Source organism: Thunnus thynnus, chromosome 6, assembly GCF_963924715.1.
Source record: "Thunnus thynnus chromosome 6, fThuThy2.1, whole genome shotgun sequence".
Classification (NCBI taxonomy): Eukaryota; Metazoa; Chordata; class Actinopteri; order Scombriformes; family Scombridae; genus Thunnus; species Thunnus thynnus.
This window is the reverse complement of record NC_089522.1, coordinates 23,301,733-23,324,538: the sequence shown is the minus strand read 5'-3', so window position 1 is coordinate 23,324,538 and position 22,806 is coordinate 23,301,733. Positions and strand designations below refer to the sequence as shown.

Sequence of the window (22,806 nt, the reverse complement as noted above, 5' to 3'; positions counted from 1 at the left end):
ATGGATTATTTTTTAATACAAAAGCCCTGTTGTTTAATTAGTTTTCAGGTTTATTTCTTAAGGGCTCTTGCTGTGACAAGCAAGTGGGGACAGATGAGTAAAAGAGGAAGAGGGAAGGGAGAACAAGTCCTTGGAAAAAATATCCCTGCTAATAGAAGACTGAGTCTGCATTTGTTAATATTGTGCATGAGCCTCCACAGCAACCTGCAAAGCTCATGGTTTACCAAAGGGGGGCGACAGCATTCAGTTGAATCTAGTCCATCAGGCATCAAAGCACCCACCAAGGAATTGATATTGAACTAGCTTTGGTAAGTGCACAAATTGTGCTTTAGCCACAATTAAATATCTCAATCACAAATCACAAAAACATCTAGTTATAGCAGATCACCACTGTTACATAACAGCCAGATTGCAGCCACAAACTTCCCATGAAGGGCCCTCAGCTTTTTCTGTTCAGCACAGGAGACTGGACCTCTGACCTGTGTGCATCACATCCTAAATGGATTCTTGCCTGAAATATTGTTTACATGATCAAGACTTCATCTATACAATGAATTGGGTTAACAATATTTTTTTTGCCATTATCCATTAGTTCCAGTGCTGGACAATTATTCGCATTTGCTATGATTTTAGTTTTCTTATCATTTATCTTATTAATAAGGATTAAGAAAAGTGGTCAAGATGTAAATAAACTGCAGAAGAAGTTTCCTTGAATCACCCTAACAGATGAGTCACGGAAACAATTATAAGCTACTGAAAATAACGTGATTTTTTTTTTTTTTTTTTTTTTTACTGAAATCAGTTATACTAGTATATGATAAACAAGCACCAGTCATCAGCACAAACGTATATTTATTGGCTCTCTGCTGTAGTGCCTGTGGGATTCTCTCATTCGTCTCTCTCATTGTCATAATTACAGTGTGTAAACGTGTTACTACAAAGTATTTTGGTAAAAAGGTAGAAAAACACGTTTTGGGTTATTTAGCTAAAATGATCAAATAAACTGAAAAAAAGCCCTCCTTTGACAGTTTTCAGTCCAGCCTTTTTCAGCGGACATCTGAGAAGCTCCTGAAGGTTGACAGAGCTGATTTAAGTACCCCTATGGTTGTGTACAATTTAATAGTGCTGGTGGAAGAAGTGTTGAGAAATAAATGTTAAATAAATGTTTAAACCACTGACATTAACTTATGCATCAATGCATGAGCAGCAGGTTGTAGCTGGTTGGGGCAAAGCTAATTACTTTATTGTTATATTATGTAATTTACAACAATGCATAATGTTTTATATGGAGTAAGTACAGTGGAGAAATAGTTGTAGAAATACTCAAAGTAATTGGTAACTTGGTTATACTGTACCTCTAAATTGGGTTTAAATACAGTGCTTGAGTAAATGTACTTAGTTCATTTCTACCACTGCATTTTAAAGGTTGTCTACGGCATTTCTGATATTGGTCTGTTAAAAAATATTTTTTTCTTTAAATCATCGGAGGCTTCATCTGGGATACTGACCGACGTCCGGGGTCGGACTCCAACGTCAGTTGTCACCGGCGGGCATCGGGCAGGATTTGGCATTAAGTAAGTTAAAGACCCTAAAGAAAGGTCAATATAAAGAGGTGACTATTTAGAGTTCAGCCTTCATTATTTGGGCCACTTAATAATTGATGGTTGAAAGTATATTAACCGTTTTAACGTGGAAAGGGTTTTTACATAGATGTCCACGTCAGGTTAATTTATGCCAACGTCTTGTGACATTTAGCGTACGTTACTAGCTTAACGTTAACGTCGCTCGTTCCTCAACGTAAAGTCGCGAGCTAACTTTTGTAGCTAAAGTTAATTTACTCACTACTGACATCTCGAAGGTATAAATGAATTGTTTAATATCAACACCGTATGTTAAGTTTGTTGAAGCTATCTTGGGCAACAATTTATGTTACGTTCAAAGACAAAAAAACATTTAATAAAACAGCCCACGACACGTTTAACTTTAGCTAGTTGATGTCGGTTAACACGTATGTGGCCTGTAATGGTGGAAAGCTGAGACAAGCAGTGGTGAAGTATTCAGATCCTTCAGTAAAATTACCAATAACGTTACAGTAATGTAAAAATACTCCATTACAAGTTAAAGTCCTATTAGCAGCAAAATGTAGTTGAAGTATTGCAGTAAAATTAGTGGTTTGGTCCCTCTGACTGATATATTATTATATAGGACATCATTAGATTATTAATACTGACACATTAGTGTGTAAGCAGCATGTTACTGTTTTAGCTGCTGGAGGTGGAGTTGTTTGAACTACTTCATATACAGTTAGATAGTTAAGTCCATAGATTCCCAACCTAGGGGTCGGGCCCCTCCAAAGGGTTAGGACCAGATAAATCTGTGGAGTCATGAGATGATTAATGGGAGAGGAAAGAAGAAAAAACAAAGTTCTGATATACAAATCTGTTTTCTGTTTTTGAACTTTTTCTCAAACCTTTGATTTTTGGTGAAATATCGGATCATTTGAATATTTATTGAAATGAAACCATGTGTGAAGTTTGGAGGGAAAAATCACTATTTGGTGGAGCTGCTAACAACTCATAGACATCTGAAATGTGACCCCGACTACACACTGCTTTTTATAAGATATCAAAAGCACAAAAGGACATCTGAAAAATAACTAAAGCTGTCAAATAAATGTAGTGGAGTAGAAAGTACAATATTTACCTCTGAAATGTAGTGGAGTGCAAGTATAAAGTAGCATCAAATGGACATACTCAAGTAAAGTACAAGTACCTCAAAATTGTACTTAAGTATAGTACTTAAGTAAATGTTATTAGTTACTTTCCACCCCTTGAGACAAATAAAACATTTTTCTGATCTCCATCCCATCTCTAGGATGTCATCCTTTTCCTCAGCTTGTAAAACCATCCATGTACCACCTTCAACCTCCTCCAGAGAACATCCCTATGACTCTGCTGGGGTGATTTTGAGCCAAGGTGGATGTTTGACATACGATCAGGGCCAGATGATGGGAACTGAGCTTGGTCTGATGGGGATGACAGAGGTTGAATATACACACCTTCAGCACCTTATCCAAGCCCAGATGGAGGCACAAGCTCCTCCAGACAGTCCAGATGTCAGATCTTACCCTGCTGCAGTGATGGCTAAAGACGCCACAGCGATTTCTCCCGTTCCAACCACTCAAGCTATTGACCTCTCAACTTCGACAGAGGAACACTGTCTGGTGATGCCAGGTGAAAAAACACCAACGTCTTATGGAGAGGTCCCAGGTTTTGTGCTGGCCAGAATCAGAGGAGAAAACAGTCTGACTGACTCACCCACCAACAGCAGCACATCTTCGCAGAAGCGATCCAGATCGGCTGCTAGAGTTTGCTTGGAGAAAAGGTTCAACTCCATGTCTGCTGACACGCCAAGGCAGCAAGATATTCAGTCAGCAGTTCTTAGCAAGTAGGTTTCACTAATAAAATGTATTGCTGTTTGTTGCTAACGCTGAAGTCACTCGTTTTTATGGAATGTGAAAAATCTCTGTTGTGTTTCAGTTTTTTGACGATGTTTCAGCAGTCTGCGGAGGCTCAAGAGGCAGTCATACATCCTCAAATGCAGAAGTGGATGAAAACTGACCGAGCAAATCCTTTTGAGGTTACCAGCCCATATGTCGGGGGTGTATATAACCCAGTCACCATGTGTGGCCAAGTATGGTGAAAAAAAAAGTCATGCGTTTTATTACAGCTTTATAGCATAATTCAATGTTTAATCTTTCTTTCTTGTGTTTTAATTTCAGGTGATTGGCCATATTCCTCACATGCTTGAACCAAACAAGCAGCAGGGTTTAATCATCCCCAAGAGTTTTTCATTTAATTTCTGCCCAGAGAGGATTGTTACAAAACCTCACTTTACCAGAAGCAGTAACACAACAGAAGAGCAGCAGTCGGTGAACATAGAAAGTAATAATCAGTATCTTATTTCAAAAGTTTATTGTCTGCTGTACTACTATGCAAATACATGCATATGTTTGTGTCTAACTTAGTCTTATTTTGTACACTCTCATGTTTTTCACAGATGATTTGGCAATATCTGCTGCCTCCAGGAAGCACGGTAGTGCCCACAGCTCTCGACCTGTGAAGGCTGCTAAGGCTGCCCCAGACTCAGCTGGAGGATCAGGGAGCAGCAGCGGGAAAACAGCACGATCATGTATGTCGCTTAGCCAGCGCAGGGAGAAACACAACAGTAAGGAGAGGGAACGCAGGTGAGCAGCCATTGTTCACAGCTGAAGGTGTTTCTGCACCCTCCACAGTTTGTGACATGCTCTTATGAAATACTATTACTATAAATATTTATTGTCTCTCTGGGCCGTATACATTACCTCATGTAATATGTTAGTTAAAGATTTTAAGTATGTGTGCATTGCTCAACCATCACTACAGACTACACCATCTTTCATTCACGATGATCTATTCCCTACATAATAAACACTTCTTATTTTAGTCTAGTGAGAAGTAAACTGAGATTCTATATGCTGTGGACATTTTTGTGCCGTAGTGGGAATTTTGAGGGCATTACATTGGAGCTGAAATTATTAGCCGATTAATCGATCAACAGAATATGTATTGGCAACTATTTTTGATTAATCATTTAAGTCATTTTTTAAAGGCAAAAATACCAAACATTCCCCAGGCCCAGCTTAATTGTGTGTCTTTACTGTCTTATGTGATAATAAATTGATCATTTTTGGGTACTGGAGTGTTGATCAGACAAAACAAACTATTTTAAGACACCAACTTGTGCAGTAGGAAATTGTAACAGCATTTCCACAATTTTCTGACATTTAATGACCAAACAATGAATTGATTAATTAAGAAAATAATCGACAGATAAACTGATAATGATGCAGTTGCAGCTGCATAGCTTAGACACAGAAAATGTCTGGTTTACTGTTTACTGACCCTTTAACCTTGGAGCTCTCTCTTTATACAATAAAAAAGACCAAATTGATCCCCCACCATGTACATTCTAAATCCTAGAGACCATCTGTACTTCTTTAAACAGAGTTCATCATCTTTTGGGCCATGACCTAATATATATTTGCTTGATATGCAGACTTTGTTAGATATATGTTAAGTAAAAAATAAATTAAACCGGGTCAAAGAGATATTATGTCTGCTATGAATTGTTGAGACATGAGGCTATAGAACCTAAAGTCTCAGTCACAGGTCAGTAATGTTTGAGATGTCACTGTCAGAAAAACATCTGTATTGTCTTTACTGCTGTGCAGGAAGAGGATTCGTTTGTGTTGTGACGAGCTGAACATGCTGGTGCCATTCTGTGATTCGGACACAGACAAAGTCACCACCCTGCAGTGGACCACTACCTTCCTGAGATACATCAAAAAAACGTATGGCGACACCTTCAAAGAGGTACGTTTGTGTGGTCTCGAGTTGTGGAGTTAAAACATCCACTGATGTGAAACGTTAAGGTTTGATCATCCTGCTGCCGAATTATTTGTAACTAGCAACCTGCGGCTGGAAGATAAGAGCCTAATTATACTGCAGCACATTAAAACAAGCCCTGATATAACCACCACATTATGCTGACAGTGTGCAACACCACCACCACCTGGAGTAAAGGAGAGGGGCAGCCTAGATAGGCACACATTTACTATAGCAGCACTGGCATTATCTGTAATTAGCAATAATCTGATGTTCTCTCCTTTACAGGAGTTTCAGAGTGCGTTCACTGATAATAAAGGACTATTTCTTAAATCCAGCCCCTCTTCAGGCCAGGGCCCATTCCAGCGGGAGATGGACGAGTCACTGACCATTCCTCTTGCGGTAGAACAATGACCCCCTCACCATTTTATCGATTAGATCAGCCAGATATGGGAGCACATTTAATTTATTATTGAATTTAACCTTTGAGTAGCTGGGATCTTCCCAGACAGTCTGGCTTTGGGGGTTAGGTGGGTGTTGTTGTTACATTTTAAATGACAAAAAGTGTCCTTTAGAGGTGAGCTCTGCTTCTGACTACATTACAATGATTTAGACAGTGGGAACTTTTCAGTTCCACGCCATATGATGCTCAAACATGATTAGTTTTCTCCAGGAAGACAACACTATATCAGGCAAGTGTTTGAACTGCCATAAAGGGGCTTTTCATAAACTCATACATAGTTGTTTCCCTTTGAAAAACAGCTGATAGAAAAAAATAGACTTCAGAGGCAGCTATCATACATTTAGAAAATGTTAAATATGTGTCTTATATGCTTCTTTCATATTTTGTTTACTACTTTGTTCATACACATTTTCTAAAAATACAGCATGTTGTTCAGTTTACTTGTCTACATACAAATTAGTCTTTATTCATATATTCCAATAGTTTGGTATGGAAGTGTTTCTACTTAATAAATTAATGGGATTACTTGACTTTCATAGTGTTAAGCATATTACTCTCAAACTGTTCATTTGATATGTAGAGAAGAGTGATGTTTTACTGAAAAGTGGCTTTATTTGTTCTTTCTTACAACATGTCGCTGTAGCATCTTACTGTACATACAACAGTCACCCACAAATAATAAATAGTATTTAAAGTCATGTATATTTAATAGTTACAGCACCGGTAGTACATAGTGGATGTGGTCATTGCAGATTTGAGAAAAAAAAAGAAGGAAAAAAACTGCACCTAAGATTCTTAAATTTATTTTACAATGTCTGATTTCTCCATCCACAAGTTTTATTTTGTTTTTGATTCTCAAGTTTAGATAATCAACTTCACATGTAATTAAAAAACAAAACAAAAAACAAGCTGTAAAAAAAGACTATCAAAAGTTGTTTTTTTGGATTAATCTACACAATTTCTGGGCACCTGGGTATTGGTTCTTTTTATTCCTTTTACAAAACATACACAGCTCCTTGACAGAGGCTTTTTACCTCTGGCTCCTATTTCCATATTTTACACTGTAAGCTCGTATGTTGAGGTAACACCTGTGATTTACATTAATGGGCTGTGATACATGCACATTCACTTCAGAGACAGTCACTGTTTTTAGAGATAATGGGGGCAGGGAAACAACATGTACAAAGTTTTTATACAAAAAGGACTCATCATTCATGTTTCCAGTTGTTTGTAAGTCAAGTCTTGTTATGTGATAGTATTTGGAGCAATGCAGTTGTTCTCTTGCACTCTTCCATGCCTCTGTCCACTTTATTTATGGATATCATCTTGATTTTTTTTTTTTGTCTCTCAGTTGTTCTGTTATTCATGTCACTCCTTGGATGTTCCTCTATTCCTCTCAAAATATCACACCTGTTGATGTTACTCTTCCCATCTTGTGATACATGTATTTAAATAAAGAGGACATTTTTGTGATCGCTCTCTTCTTTCATTCCTTCCTTTCCCTCACTTTTCATCCTTCCTCCATGGTCTGGATGGCGTCAGGTTGCAGGAAGTGATTTTAATGGTTTTTGGGGTTGGATGATTTCCCAGCGACTGATGCTCCCTGGCATGCTGATGTGTCACAGATTCCAGGAGTGCCCTGGTGCCCAGTCCTACCTACCCTGCCTGGCTCTCCAGGCTCACCTGGATCTCCTGGAGATCCATCACGCCCATCTTTGACAATTCCAGGTACTCCTGGCAGACCTGTGGACAGCATTACAGAGAATGAGCCAAAGACAAAGCACTGCTGTACTTGCAAGTGTTCTATAATATTTTTGATCAAATATTACACCTTGTTGAGGGACAGTTAATGTTAATGTTTCCAGTAGAAATTATACCACAATAGACTTTTCCCACACCTCACTTTTTTCACATTGTGTCATAGCAGGAAAAGCACAGATGTAACTAACATAAATTATGGCTCCATTTCATTTGTGACAGTAAACCATTTTTAGTGTCTGTCTGCCCTGGATTTGGTACACTTTAATGGAATCATGCATTTATTGATTGTATTAGTTTTGTCTGCGTTTGACAGGTCATTTTGCCATAAAGAAAGTCTATTATGTACAGTGTAGTAACTAAAATTGAAAGGGAACAATCTTCTAGCTCCAATCAGCTCAAACTCCAATTAGAGTGTACTGTACAGGGGCCACATACCTGGGTATCCTTGGTCTCCAGTGGGCCCTTCAATGGCTTTGCCAACGGGTCCCTTATCACCTGCCTCACCGACATCACCTGTTGTGAAAACAGAAAAGTTAAATAGACAATTAGATGATGTCATTGATCAATTGATTTTGTGCTCCTACCAATAAATCAAAAGTTCTTATAATTATATATTATAATTAATTTTCATACCTCTGGGACCAGGATCTCCAAGCTCTCCTGGCAGGCCTCTGTACCCTGGTGGTCCACGGGAACCCGGATGCCCAATAGAGCCAGTAACTCCTGGCTTTCCTGGAGGTCCAGCACGTCCAGGACGGCCCACCATTCCAGGGGACAGGGGTCTTCGAAGGTTAGCGGCCAGCTGTGCAATCTGATCTGGGTGATAGAAAACACCAAGAAGGTCAATTCCCAGATTACGTTTTATTCAGCACTGGAATGAATTATAGACACAGATTTGTTAAGATCTTCACCATCGATCATTGAGCCACACAGCTCTCTGATGTGCTGTTCGCTTGCCAGTTTACCCTGAAACACAAGTGAAGAAGACATTATTAAAGCAGAAGCTCATTCAGGTGTTTCGTTAGAAAAAAGCAACATTTAATATGCTACCATTAATCACAAGCTGCTTACAGTTTTGTACATATATATAAAAAAACACTCACGGGTACACCTGTCTTTCCTGGAATTCCAGGCAGACCTTGTTCCCCTTGGAAGCCCATTGGTCCTTCTTTTCCTGGGGCCCCTCTTGCTCCGAGCTCTCCTTGTGGACCTGTCACACCTTTAGGTCCCAGTTCACCCCGTTTCCCTGACTATAATAACAACAAACATTAAATGACACATTATATTCTGCAAAAATGAAGAAATCAATTTCTTCCAAACTGGAGCTAAAAACATCCATAAGCCTCTGATTTGATCGTTGACTAAACACCAACTAAGGAGCAAACTGGGTCTGTTGAGACGACGCGTGGGCGGATTCATATGGCGTCTTGTTGCTTGATAATTACTCCAACAAGCACACCAAACAGTAAATGAGACTAAGAAAGTGAGACTCATCAGTGCTGTGTCTCTAATTACAAAAATTGTGCTGCAGCTTAATGTGACTCGTCTCTCCCTTGTGGCGATAGTGGTGAACTGGCCGATAAACCTAAAGCAGCAATACCTATCTTTAATTAATCCTATTAAACCTGGAATGTGAGGCAGAATCATGTGCAGTGACTGACAAGTGGCCAATAGCTCAGAGCTAGGCACCAGTTTTTAATGTTCAGTGAGACACAGAGGGAGTTTGGAACAAACTTGCACCGCTAATTACACCCACACGCATTTTGTGCTAAGAGACGGCCATCTAGTGTATGTAGGAAACTGGTTCAGAGGCTTTGAGTCCATGTAGAGGCATGAAACACTGCAAACATGTTGGGAGTACACACAAGTAACAAAATGCACAAAATGTAAGTGAAAACATAGATGTAGCTCACCTCTCCCTTTTGTCCAACTGGTCCAAAATGACCCTGAAAATAAGGACAAAAGTTTAATTAAACATAAGTGAAAACTGCATGATTTTACATTACAGAATATTTTAAAAAATGAATGAAGAAAGCAAATTACTGCTAACAAACTAACGAGTCTCTAGGTTACAAATAGTTTTGATTTTGATTGGGGCATAGGAATGAAAGAAAATACTTACAGGTTCTCCGTTCTCTCCTGGTAAACCATCACTTCCTGCCACACCCTAAAGTTACAACATAACATCTGAATTATTTGATCTCACAACTCCAGGTTGGTTTTTGTTTGAAAAATGGTACCTGACTGAGAAAATTCTGTAATCTCTTGGACTGGTAAAACATTTTTAGCATCATCATTGAGGAAATAAAAAGAAACACACTAAGGCTGTTTTTCTTAGTTCTTGAGAAGTTGACACTTTTTTGGACATCAAGGATTTTCACCCAACAGCATAAAAAATATTTATTCTCTCTTATAACCTTCAAGCAGCTGGGTGAAGACTATCACAGTTCATATTTAAGCTTGACCAGCTTCAACTTTGATATAAATATATTTACCATGTCTCCTTTAGGTCCAGAAGCTCCAACTGGACCCTGTAGGTTTGAAAAAGGAGAGAGAGAGAGAATAAATGAGAGCCATATAGAGACATTTGTGGAATAAGGAAGGGGGATGAAGGGAAGTGAGGTGGGCTAGTTGAGGGGAACCAGGAGTGATATAAAGACTGTCTTTGTTCTGTCCTCAGATTCTGAACAGGAGGCCACTTTGTGTCTGAGCTCTCTGCTGGCTGCAGTTTAAGTTTATACCACTAAGGCTGAGGTGGGATGACCTGGATGTTGACATACTCGCCCATGAACACAGCTGGATGGTTACATATCGCTACTGTGTCTGTAAGGGGTGGCCCTTAAAGGAGGTTTTGAGTTTTTGGGTGGTTTTTACTGTACCTGTTTTTTGATAATATTAGTCTATGTCAGGTCATCAGCTCATCACATTCTGTTCAGTGGTGTAGTGGTTGTGTATGAACTGTATATATCATGGATTCAGTGTATATCATTACACTGAATGATGTTAAGCCTTGGGACACATTACATATTATCATAAATGTCAAACTCACCCTGTCTCCAAACTCCCCACGGATTCCTGTTGGACCTGGAAGACCTGGGTCCCCCAAGGCTCCTTTTACACCCTGCAGCACATGACAAACACAGCCAGTAAGTTATCTGATAATAATAAAATTTAAAAAAAACTGATGATGATTGATGTTGTCATGCAACTGACCTGGAAGCCTTTCACTCCCTGAGGTCCAATGTTGCCTGCTGGTCCAATAGCTCCCTGTTGGAAACAGACATTATCATGTGATCTTATTAGAGTACAACAGAAAAACAATCTGGATATTAATGATGTTTTTTTCTTGCAGTATAAGAACGGACTACATGGACATGATGGTTATGTGAGGCATGATTCATTATGCAGTGCAGTGTGTGATAGTAGTGTGTTAATTCCTATGCTGGTCTAAGAAATGCTTTGAAAGTAAATCTGTCCAGCTTTAGAGCTGCTATTTTATCTTTTTTTTCTTGCTGCGGGGTCTGCTGTCAAAAACAAAGACCCCTCTGTTTATTATTTCCTCCTTTATGAATACCTGCTCTCACCACTGGACATCCATTTCACCTTAGTGAGCCACTGAATCAGCAGCAATACTCTTATTACTTCTGTAGCAAAATGTCATAAACTTTGAAGGGCAGTAATTTGTTGTCCTGCTATTCCAGTTTTATCTTGATGTGAGCATATTCATGCTGTATGCTGCTATGAATTGTGGTCTTTTAAGATATTTTCCATCAATGCCATTCCTTTTTCAGTCATTATTTCTTCAAATATTCACACTGGTTATTAGAGCAGTATACATTCTGTAAAAAATGGTTAAATTAAACAGACGGCCATCTGTGCAGCAAGGAGTCTAATCATTTGGCTTGTAAATGGGGCAGAGATTATTTTTAAATGTCGTGTGTAATAGATGCTTTTGATGTTTTTATAGCTAAACTAGCAGTGCAGCGATTTGACAGCAGATAATGTTCACATCACCATAGATGACAGTTGTAATCACTAACTCACAGCTACTCCTCTGGGTCCTGCTATCCCCCTCTCTCCTGGGATGCCAATGTCACCCTGATGGAGCAGACGAAAGATGTGGAAAGTTTAGAGACCAGACGCAACATTGTTAAAGTTCCATGTTGGGTTAAGTGACCCAGTGATACCACAAAAGCCCATCAGATACATACAGGAATACCTGGCTCTCCAGAGGGTCCCGTCTCTCCAGCTTTCCCTGGATCACCCTATTGTAAGAGAAGATAACAGTTGTCCTACATGGTGCTAATTTTAGCTTTAAGGTTAAAGTGTGTTTCTGTTTTGTTGTAACACTCACGACTTCTCCTTTGGATCCCTTGGCGCCACTCTTTCCTTGTAGACCCTGGAACAGAAAATACAAAACAATGATCACTGACAGAGTACGTTTGGAGGCGTTTTGACTTACGACATTTTTATCTTTAAAGCAACTGAATTTTCCTATTCAGGAGTTGAACAAGGCAGTGGATTAGGATTGAGAAAATGAATGTGCAGAATGTTGCTGAGAGTGGGTATTATATTCAAACTGCTACTTAGAATGAAGAATCAAGATGGCGAGTGAACTAAACAAATTCCTTTACTATCAATTAGCCCAGGACACATTCTAGTCTATTTCAAAATACTTACAGGAAGGCCGTTTGGTCCTTTCTCTCCAACTACTCCATGGCGTCCGGGATCACCCTATCAAAACAGAGACCACTGTGAGTGTGACATCAGTTTTGCTACGGCAGACAGAGAATGCAAGAAGAAAAGGTGCAACTTACCTTCTCGCCGTCCAATCCTGGTGTACCATCTTTGCCATCCCTGCCAGGAATACCCTGTGGAGGACATCAAATATGATCCTCATGGTTCTGAGTGGTGATATTAATAATGTATAATCTTTCTGATATGCACTTACAGGCTCCCCTTTGGGTCCTGCTCCACCGGGACCTCCTTTAGGACCAATTTTACCCTGTTCAAAGATAACAGACTCTCAGTTTTACATTTTTTATACTTGGTGAACTCATAGTCACAACTCAAAGTCTTTTACTTACAATTTCACCTTTGGGACCTTTGAAGCCTTGTGGCCCCTTTTCTCCAGCATCACCCTGGAAAAATCAGATGAAACACAAACAGCTATTCATTGATGGGACCAGCCATTGATTCTAGCTGTAAATTACTAAATGTTGTAATTATTTCAAGTGTTTTACAAACAAAAAGAGACTCACTGTCTTTCCAATGATGCCAGCAATGCCGGGCTTTCCTCTGAATCCTGGCAGGCCCTAGAGACATACAAAGAGTATGAGGTCAAAGAAAACATACTGTTTGTACACAAATTTAAGTGTGTGAACTGTCAGTGATAAGAAGCTTGAACAAGGAAGTTGTGATAATGCTATTAAAGTTGCTTACTCTGTCTCCTACAGATCCCATTGGGCCCTGCAAACCTCTTAGACCACGTGGGCCCTGAAAAAGAGAGCATTGTGAGGGCACTTAAAAACATTAAAAAATGCTCTAAATATGTGATTATTCCTCAAAAAATGCCCAGGCGCTAATGGACAACAGGTATAAAGTGACACAAAAACAGGAAAAATCTTCATGTAACTCACCTGCAGACCCACTGTACCAGGAATACCTGGTGGACCAGGTGGACCAGCATCACCCTAGAGACAAAACAGGACACTTAGTACATCAACAAAACACCAACTCACAGGAATACAAGCAGCTATACTCAATAAAACCAATTTTTGCACATAATAGGACAATTCTATCCTCATGTCACTGACATCCAAAGTATAGTATGTCTCATAATAAACTCACCTTCTCCCCATCTTTCCCAGGCTCTCCCTTTTCTCCTTTATGACCTGTGTGACCCTGCATGAGTAAAAATACACAGAAGTGATTACAGACATGAGTGTGGAGGGAAATGTATTGTGAGAGCGCAGCATGAGGTACATTGCAAGGACATATTGAGCAGCATATAATTCAAAACAAATCAAAAATAGAACTATGACAGAAGCTATATTTACCTTGAATCCTGGCATCCCAGGAGGACCAGAGGGACCAGGAGGGCAGATTGCAGGACACTGCAGAGGACAAGACACAAAGCTCTGAGCACTCTACAGTCTACGCAGAGGACACACATTAAGTTTACTGTCATTACATTGCCCTCACAGATGCATTATTGAAAACTTACCAGAAGGTCACCGTTGAGATCATGAAGAGTACCGGGAAGACCCTGACAGAGGGAGGGATGACAGCACACAGCAAGAAATTAAGAGAAGTTTTATCAATGTTTTGTAATGCATCCTTGGTTCAGGTGTATTTACTTGCACTTGGTAGGATGCTTCTGTGAATTTACAGACATTCAACAAGAAGTCCACTGGGTGGCAGTGGAAAAATATATGACTGTGTTGTACCAGCAGCACCACTTATCAAGTCTATAATGATGATTGCGCTTACTGGTGGTCCATCAGGGCCAGGAGGTCCGGGAAGTCCTGCAAGACCCTCAGCACCCTGATAAACAGACAGAGGAGATTAGTATCATCTTCAGCATCTCAGTTATGAAGCTACATTACTCCATCGACTTCGGATGTTTCCTGATCAGTCTCTCTCATCTGCAACATCTAAGCTAGGTGAGGTCATCTGGTCGCAGTTACTAGAATCAGTTCTGGTTGTCCATGATGGTAACTTTCTCCAACCCAGAGTGACAGATAATTGGAATATTTAAAAGGTCATAAAAAGTACATTTTCAGTTGAGTGACCCTTTGCACTATAGCAACAGTAACCCTGACATTAGCGGAACGAATATCCTAACACTGACCCAAACTGTATTCTTTAATGTTAACCCGCCTTAAATCTGACCCAGACAATAAAATGTCTTCACACTTCTGTTGATGGTTTTGTAGCATCTGTGTGAACTTTGAAGTAATCATAAGCTGATTATGAGCACTGGACAATCCAAATAAAGTGTGACCCAGATGAAACACGAGGCCAGCCCACATACTGAACTGTCCTTCCCCTCCAGTGGTTATTCTTGTCCGCCCACCAGTACTATATAATATGGAAATTTAGGGCAATGTTGTACTGGTTGATTTCAGTAGAGCTATGAGTTAAAATCACAGCTTCATCTGTGAGATGTTCTGAGCTTTATAACTCATTCAGATCATTTATGGTTTCTGCTACAGATGCTTCTGTATGAATTTGATGATAAGTTGATAGAGTATTTTTTGGCCATCTGGATATTGAATTAAGGATAGAATAAAATATAATTATAAGAATTACTCTTGTATTCTTATTATATCTCATCCTGAATCAGTGGATGTGACGTCTTCATGATGACGACAGGAAGTCTAATTTGGGAGATCAGGCAGATACTCACCGCTGGACCCTGAGGTCCGACTCCGCCTGGCAACCCGTTGGTTCCAGGTAACCCCTAGAAACAAAAGACATTGGGTGTGTGCAAGGCATCAGAGTACATTTTTAGATGTAGCATGCAATCTGGACAGCAACATACTGTAGTGTAACATGTACAAGCACACTCTCCCAGCATGTAAACAAACACTAGCAACAAGTAAAAATGATACAAATGCATCACTTTCGCCACCTTACTGCACATAACAAGAATATAAAAAGACAGTGCTCTGTACTCACTGGAGCTCCTGGTCTCCCTCTGCCCTACGGAAGACACAGGAAGGCAAATTAAGTCACAAACACCAAGCGATGATTAGATTTACTCACAACATCAATATCCACCATGTGATGTATCACTGCATTAAATTCACTTTGAAAGTTTGTCACAGGTTGTTGCCGTGAGGTGGATATCCACTTTCCAGTCCAGTTATATCAGGGCTAACTATAATCTGAGTATTAGAGGGACAATATGTGTGCTGCTTTCAAAAGTGTCCTCATAATCTTTATGTTAGCTGAGGGCTTAGAGCTGAGTTATATCCCTGATTCTACAGGAGCAGAATTACACAACTTTATTGTCTTCATATGAAATTATCCAATGTGATCTGAAAAGGAATGACTTCCTTTGGTCCAGTGATAGATGTAGGGATAAGAATAACACAGAATGAGGAGTCTTTCTAGATGCTTTACAATGGTCAGTGAAGTGGTTACATATTAGAGGACTGGAGAACAGATTATATAAAGTAACTGCTGTGTGCCTGTGTATTGTTTTTTAGGTGCTATGTATGTATGTATTATGTGGGGCTACTTACAGGAGGTCCAGGTGGCCCAGCAGGTCCAGCATCACCCTGTAGAGAACCAGGCAAAATATCACAATCAGCATCTCAGACATCATTAAGCAGTGCAAAAGAAAATGTAAAATATGCTTATTCATGTAGGAACATAATAGAAATTATTTTTGGGGGTTGATACAAATTCTTTGGTATTCTATGGCATTTGGGATTCATGATTTAAAGAGCATTGTGGTAAACTTTTACCAGAAAAACTCTTAAGTATCTCAACAATATGAAAATGGTGACAGTCTTAAAACATATACAATTATTGACGATTACAATTATCAGTTTAGGGTATGCATGAACTACATTGAACATATTATGAACACATTAAAATGTTAAACTATTTACATCAGACTGTCATTCTGTGCATTTATCTTACTAACCACCCTTAAAATAAGCAAATAGTGTAAGGCTCCATGTATGAATTTGTATGTTTGTGCTGTTTGACATGACTGCTAGTCATATATCAGCTAGATACAGGAGAGTTGTTGCTATATATGACTTCATTTTATATTATATATATAGAATTATATTATATCATTAATACATTAAAAAGGGTTAGAACAGTAAAAAAAAAGTTGTCAATGTTTCCTCTCACCCTCTACTGATGATGATTAATAAACATAAAAATACCACAAAATCAGTATTGAAAAATAATAGATATGTAGAAATCTGGACATGATTATTTTGCTGTAGGTCATGTGAAAGATCACAATTGTTTTGCAACTAATCATTAGAGATACTTGGAGAAGAAAATATCAGAAGGCAATTATTGTGATTGATTAATATGATCATTTCTCAAAATCAATGACCCTCATTGCATGTGTAGTGATGGTTATCTGTACCAGAAGTAATGTACAGTAAATACTTTGCACTGTTTGCTGTGGAGGACACAATAACAAGTATATTTTATTACTTTTGATACTTCTTCTTTCTTTGTTGATGCCTTCTTTGTTTACATCTATTATTTCTGTCATTAAAAAATCACTTTTACACAGTTGTTCCACAAATACGTGATGAAATTGTGGTTTTCTGTGTCGCCCCTTCTCCTTTCCTTTCTAATGCCCCCCCACCCCAGCCAGCCCCCTTGTGATCATCTCATCTCCTCTCCTGTAACTCTTTGTTTACCCCCCTCACAGCTGTATTTGTGTTGTCTGAGAGGTGAGAGGGCAAAAGACTCTAAATAAGCAGGCCTAACATAGTGATGTTACACTTACTCATTGCATTCCTCAGTGTGCAAACCAGACGACAGGCTATGCTAGCACACAAATCACAAACAGACAGATGTGAGCTGGCTGAGAATGGTTCAATAACTTATAATTATAACACTAAGATGTGCTTAAACTTGGCACAGCACAATCAATGTGGTGTTGTTAAAAGTCATCATTACTGTTGTGTTGAACACAGATGAGGCAGAGCGGATTAAAGTATGTCTATTAGCTCCTGCTCTGTCTGAAACTGCACCAGTTTGATCCTGTTTGTCTATGCATGACTATTCAGCACAAATCTCAGGTTTGTGAGCCAGCTATAACAGTGCAGTAATCTGAGTAATTAGGGACATTGGTTGACGCAAGCTTCCTCATTAGGTTGGCAAATTAGTTGAATTGCCTGGGGGTTTATCTGTCTTGACAGTGGATTTGCAGCCTTACAGCCTCAATCTTTACTACTGGTTCTTTCCTATCTTGTGTAAAAATGTGGCAAGTCAGTCCTGAGGACATATGACACTGCACATATGCAGCACTTGTGTGATGTCACATGTGTTGTGATTCTGTCCTTCGTGTATCTCTCAAAGGATAATACCTGTTTCCTTCAGCATCAGGGCAACAGATCATCATTCCCTACAGTCCCACAGATTTGTGGGAAACAGTGTGCATTCCGGGCCGGATTAGGGAAGCAGCAGAAATAAATCCAATTCTGATCCCTCATTAAAAATATTCCCACCAAGAGGCTGAGCCAGCTTGACAAATTTAGGCTGACAGAGGAAACACAGGCCTCGTCCCTGTTAGACCCTCCTGAAGATCTTCATACTACAGCACCCAATCAAAATGAAGTCATATAACTCAGCTCAGTGCATCTTTAAGTGTATCCTCAGCATCCCGGCATGATCAGTAGACTAAGACACACTTACTGCCTCCCCTGCGGGTCCATCCTTCCCAGCAGGACCATCAGGACCTGTCAAACCCTGAAGAGAAAGTTGTACATCATTGCGTCATGTTCTGCTGTTTACACATTGTCAGTCATCTATCATTTCAGTCATAGACAAAATTACTTTCTGTTTAGGTGTCGATTCCTGACATTCCTGAGGGGGTGTATTGATGTTAGTGTAAGAACTGTCTCTGTGACACTTACGTCCACCCCTGGAAGTCCTGGCAGGCCTGGTTTTCCAAGTCCTCCTGGTATTCCTGCTTTCCCTTTAGGACCCTACACAGACAGAGATTTATGAGCGCAGAAGTCAGTTATCTAGTTGACTGAGCAATTGATTGATACTTCTTTTATCTGAACACCATGAGTTTACATACATTAACAGCAAGATTTTTGGGGGGAGTTTTTAGAGGGTGCAATATACTGTGAAGATTTTAAAGCCCTTTGAGATAAATTTGTGATTTTGGGGTATGTAAGGGATTGTAAGAAAATTATTAGGGAGGGAAAGGGGGGTGGGGGGGAGAAAAGGGGGAGATTGTCGTTTACTTTTGGCTGAATTTATAGTAGTCTGACTTTTTGGGGGAGAGCAGGGGAGGGTCTTCTATCTTTTCCATCCTAAATATGTATTTTATTTCAGCCTTCCTTTGCAATATAGTTAATACTTACACAAATTGTTATGTCAAAAGGACAACTTGCACTTTGATTTATGCAGAGGACAGTTCTGTCTCTGTATTAGGGTATATGTATACATTTGTGGCGAAATTGACATGTTTTATTGATATGTTAAGGTTTAAATTGGGGTTCATGATTAAACAAGTTGTACAAATTTGACACTGTTTGACACCATTTTGACATGTTGGGGGGAAGGTATTGCAATTTTTTTCTAAGTCAAGAGGAGTGTTTAAAGAAAACATTAATAACACTGGGAGTGACCTTTACGCTTTTTAAAGTAGAACATAAAGTTAATCCCCCCTCATAACCACAATAATTTTAAGTCCCTAAATAAAATTTACTTTTTCAAATACTTACTGCTTTCCCTTGTAGTCCAGCAGGTCCAGGTTTGCCCTGTTAATAAGAAAGAAAAAATACATAACATAGCCAGATAAAAACATTTTATTCAGTTTTAGTTTGTTTGTTGCACGTCTTGAATGCTTCAGACTAATTTAGGATCATACAATTGAAGCTCTTTAAAATGTGGCCTCCACAGTAGCTCAAAGACTTCAAGAGTCAACAGTGTTTGATTGTGGAGAAAGATTCAAACAGCCGAAATATTAATGTGACTGCAGCAGTGAGTCTGTGGTCTGCTCCAGTGTATAGGATATAATGTTTAGCTTCTGCAGCGACTGGGGAAGAACAAACACAACTGAAATGACCTGACGCCGACTGGTCACATGATAAAAGCCTCAGTTTGGTTTGGACAGGGGGGGCTGAAAGTGCAGGAAGGAGGTGTGAGGTGAAACTCTAGATGGTCTCACAGGGTTGGGGAATGTATGAATGGACCCTCTGTGTGCCTTCCTTTACTGGAGTCACAAAAATATCCACAAATAAAATACTCTGAGATTCCCTGACATGGATACATAACATTCACCATTTTTTTTTCCTTTTCAATCATTATTTTATGTAACAGCAAGAGGAACACAAATCAAAGACATAAACATGCAGGAAGCAAAGAGTTTTTGTTTTGATTTTGCTATCCCATAATCCAATTTCCCCCTCTAACTTGTGAAAATACGGTTTTACATCATGTTTTTACTCATATTTTCACTGTGACATTATATCCTTTAAGCCAGCATAACCCCATAAACAGTAAAGACTCTGGGAACTGGAATTAAAGTGAATTGTTTTTGTATTGTTCACATTTCTATCTGACAAGATTCGATGATCCAGACATTTCAGGCTGATTAAGATTAAATAGATTAAATTAAAGACATTAAAGAGATAAAAGCCATTTACATTTAACATTTTGAGGGGTTTAAAGGCAAACATAAATGACTGGACAATTTTTCAACACTCTTCCACCCACAGAACTCCATTTGGTAGATACATGCCTAAACCCTGCCTACCTGACAACCATGATTATTATTTAATATTTGTAGGCGGGGCTGTGGGTGGGGTCAATGTGATCAAAACTAATATCTAGAAACATTTTAGCCACATTTATGCACAAAGAAAACACTAAAGGAAGGAGTGGGAATACAGTACAATTTTGAAATACAGTATGAAAAAAACGTAAAGCCGCAGAGCTGGTTAGTAAATAAAATATCAGTATATGGTCCGGGCACATATTTTAAAATGATATTGACATTTTGACAACCCCATTTTTCTTAAAAGAGGATGAAAACTTGCAGAAAGAAACCCAACATTGATGGGAGCTAATATTTTTTTTCTTATCTCCTTATTGGAGTTGACTGTTAAATCTAAAAGATGAGAAAGTTACAGACACATTGGTTTCCAGTTCACAAACTCTTGGAGTCTGCTCAACTCACATCAGTGCCATCCCTTCCTGGTTCCCCTGGGGGTCCTGGTGGCCCAGACGATCCTCTGGGGCCTGGCCTCTGCAATACAAAATTCATCAGAAAACAATTTCACAATGTAACACTAAGCAGCCAGTTACAGTTCATTTGATGCAAACATCACAAGCAGAGAGGTGGTTTGATATGAAATGAATAAAACACAAAGTGATGTGATGATGAACTGGTATATTTTGGCATCACCGGTGTGAGAGTGAATAAGAAAATGAATTAAAAATCTAATCCCTACAATATTATTAAAATGCAATAATTCAGCCTTATTCTGAAGATGTATCTAAACATATAGTATTCAGTACAACTGCAACACAGTGAAAACCATGATGCAAACAGGCGCGCGTAAAGACGCTTTAAATGTCCAATTACGCACAAAAGGAAGACTAGATTTATACGAAAACACAAATAAACAAGTGTTCATCCAAACAGAATAAACTAATTTCACTGAGGATTTTCTAAATGAGCTCCTCCGTTTGACTCAGTCGGGGAGCCTGAATGAACAGAGGTGGCATTGTGCGCTGTGGCACTGATCTGCAATCCGCGCATTCCACAGGTTCAAGGAAAACATAACCCCAACTTCATCAACTAGTGAGAGAAGCACAGCCACCTGCACACGATTAGGCTTATATGGTGGAGCAAAAAATAGGCCCACAGAACCAGAGACACATAATATTACTCAGATTCAATCAGTGATGATTGTGCAGGAAAATTTAATAACATTGGAGTGTGCAGCATAGATCAAAATATCGATATTCATCAAGTTTTAGTGTAGATGGCATGCAAGTAATCATCACCACAAAGGATGTGGCTATAAATAGGTGGATTATCAGGTCACATAAACTTCTAAGTTAAGAATATGCATCTAGTGAAAGAGAAAGGATGGATGCAGCACTTGTTGAACCCTACCTGGGCTGAGGATGATGTCAAAAGCTGGCACAGTAAGAGCACCCAAAGAGCGGAGAACACCGCCATGTCTGACCCGCTCTCCCTCACAAACCCGAGTTTACGCGGAAAAAGGTCAAATCCCCGGTTCCCGGTCCTCGCTCACTCCCCCCCAGCGTCCGCAACGGTGCCTTCCTTCACCTCGCTGCGCAGAGCTCCCGAATGGCTTTCTCTTTGGTTCCAGATAAACCCGAGCCTCCAGTTGGAGGGGCTGAACTCAATCTGGCGCACTGTTCACAGGGGTGAGGGGGGTGAGGAGGAGTGGAACTGGTGAGGGAGGCAGAGAGCTGAGGGGGAAACCATTTCGGACACCAAGAAAGTGGGTTGAGCTAAAAATGTTAAAAAATATGTGGGGGTTTATGCTTTGACCAATTGGAAACTGACCTAAATCACAAATCCTTCATGTCTGCAAGGTAGAAAAAAGAGCTCTTCAAGGGTTCTTCAGTGGTCCTACGTGTAAATGCAATAATTTAAAGTTGCACTCCAGAAATGTAGGATTACACTTCCATATATTAAGGTGACTCTCCGAAACAGATTTTTTTAAAAAAGGTCAAAATTGCAGCAGTGGAGGCCGAGATATCCTGACATTTAGTTACTGGTATGAATCAAGCTCCAAAAATGCTGGATCCTACGTTTCCCATAATGCAACTCAACATCTCTTCATTACCTGGTAAATACCCTCATCATCAAAGTTCTTGCCCCCACTTTGTAACGCAGGCTGTTAGAAACCGATGCTGAAATAACCACTGATGACATCACTACGACATCTTCAGGGTCATTTTCTAAACTCCTCCAGAGCCGCAAAAGACATTATAGATGTACAACTGTTCTCACAGGCCAAGTAGTCCTCTTCAAGACGAGTAAAACTGACCTCAATGTGTAAAATCAGTGGCGCTCACCTTTAACTGATCAAGTTTTAATTTGCATGGCATTTTCAAAATCTGCATCAGTAAATTACCTTAAATTACCAAACAGCACCACACTGACTTCTTCAGTCTAATCTGACATTGTATTTTACAGGTTCCTTAATGCATCATGAACCTTCAAGACCATTTTTGCAGCAGTGTAGAGTGGGATGAAGAGTATGGCTGCATTTCAAGTTTGGTAGTGATGCTTACATCAATACTGCGTAAGTGGGGCACAATAACTGCAAATATCCTGACCAGAAAAATCTGCATAATATAGGAATAGCAGACATTATTACCACCTCTTACCTTCATAGTCAACATGGAGACCAATAACAGCCCAGAAATATCCACATCTTCTGTCAT

General features: G+C 39.5%; 2 protein-coding genes and 1 long non-coding RNA gene across 5 annotated transcripts; 2 read left to right on the top strand and 1 right to left on the bottom strand.

Moving 5' to 3' along the window:
* Positions 1-1,341: 1,341 nt before the first annotated feature.
* On the top strand, positions 1,342-6,660 carry LOC137184757 (transcription factor-like 5 protein). 3 transcript variants are annotated; one of them, XM_067592732.1, is made up of 7 exons: positions 1,342-1,574; positions 2,875-3,447; positions 3,540-3,693; positions 3,782-3,944; positions 4,060-4,246; positions 5,273-5,414; positions 5,715-6,660. In XM_067592732.1, the coding sequence occupies exons 1-7, from the start codon at positions 1,390-1,392 to the stop codon at positions 5,838-5,840; spliced, it is 1,530 nt and encodes a 509-aa protein (XP_067448833.1). In that variant the 5' UTR covers positions 1,342-1,389; the 3' UTR covers positions 5,841-6,660. The 3 variants fall into 3 exon arrangements, with proteins under 3 accessions (XP_067448833.1, XP_067448835.1, XP_067448834.1); XM_067592734.1 differs by having other exon boundaries at positions 1,544-1,612; XM_067592733.1 differs by lacking the exon at positions 1,342-1,574 and adding an exon at positions 1,757-1,858.
* Positions 6,480-21,864, bottom strand: col9a3 (collagen, type IX, alpha 3). The gene is made up of 32 exons (XM_067592731.1): positions 21,500-21,864; positions 20,555-20,623; positions 19,098-19,133; positions 18,276-18,347; positions 18,055-18,108; positions 15,903-15,938; positions 15,334-15,357; positions 15,062-15,115; positions 14,143-14,196; positions 13,877-13,918; positions 13,710-13,766; positions 13,501-13,554; positions 13,290-13,343; positions 13,093-13,146; positions 12,912-12,965; positions 12,738-12,791; positions 12,602-12,655; positions 12,468-12,521; positions 12,331-12,384; positions 12,005-12,049; positions 11,862-11,915; positions 11,695-11,748; positions 10,864-10,917; positions 10,700-10,771; positions 10,146-10,181; positions 9,773-9,817; positions 9,564-9,596; positions 8,754-8,900; positions 8,562-8,616; positions 8,284-8,466; positions 8,086-8,163; positions 6,480-7,632 (listed from the first exon to the last, which is right to left on the bottom strand). Exons 1-32 carry the CDS (start codon positions 21,563-21,565, stop codon positions 7,448-7,450), a joined length of 2,037 nt encoding a protein of 678 aa, XP_067448832.1. The 5' UTR covers positions 21,566-21,864; the 3' UTR covers positions 6,480-7,447.
* LOC137184758 (uncharacterized) lies at positions 7,528-10,693 on the top strand. Its single transcript, XR_010928716.1, has 3 exons — positions 7,528-7,617; positions 8,296-8,440; positions 10,331-10,693. It is a non-coding gene; the product is annotated as an uncharacterized lncRNA (long non-coding RNA).
* Positions 21,865-22,806: the final 942 nt, after the last annotated feature.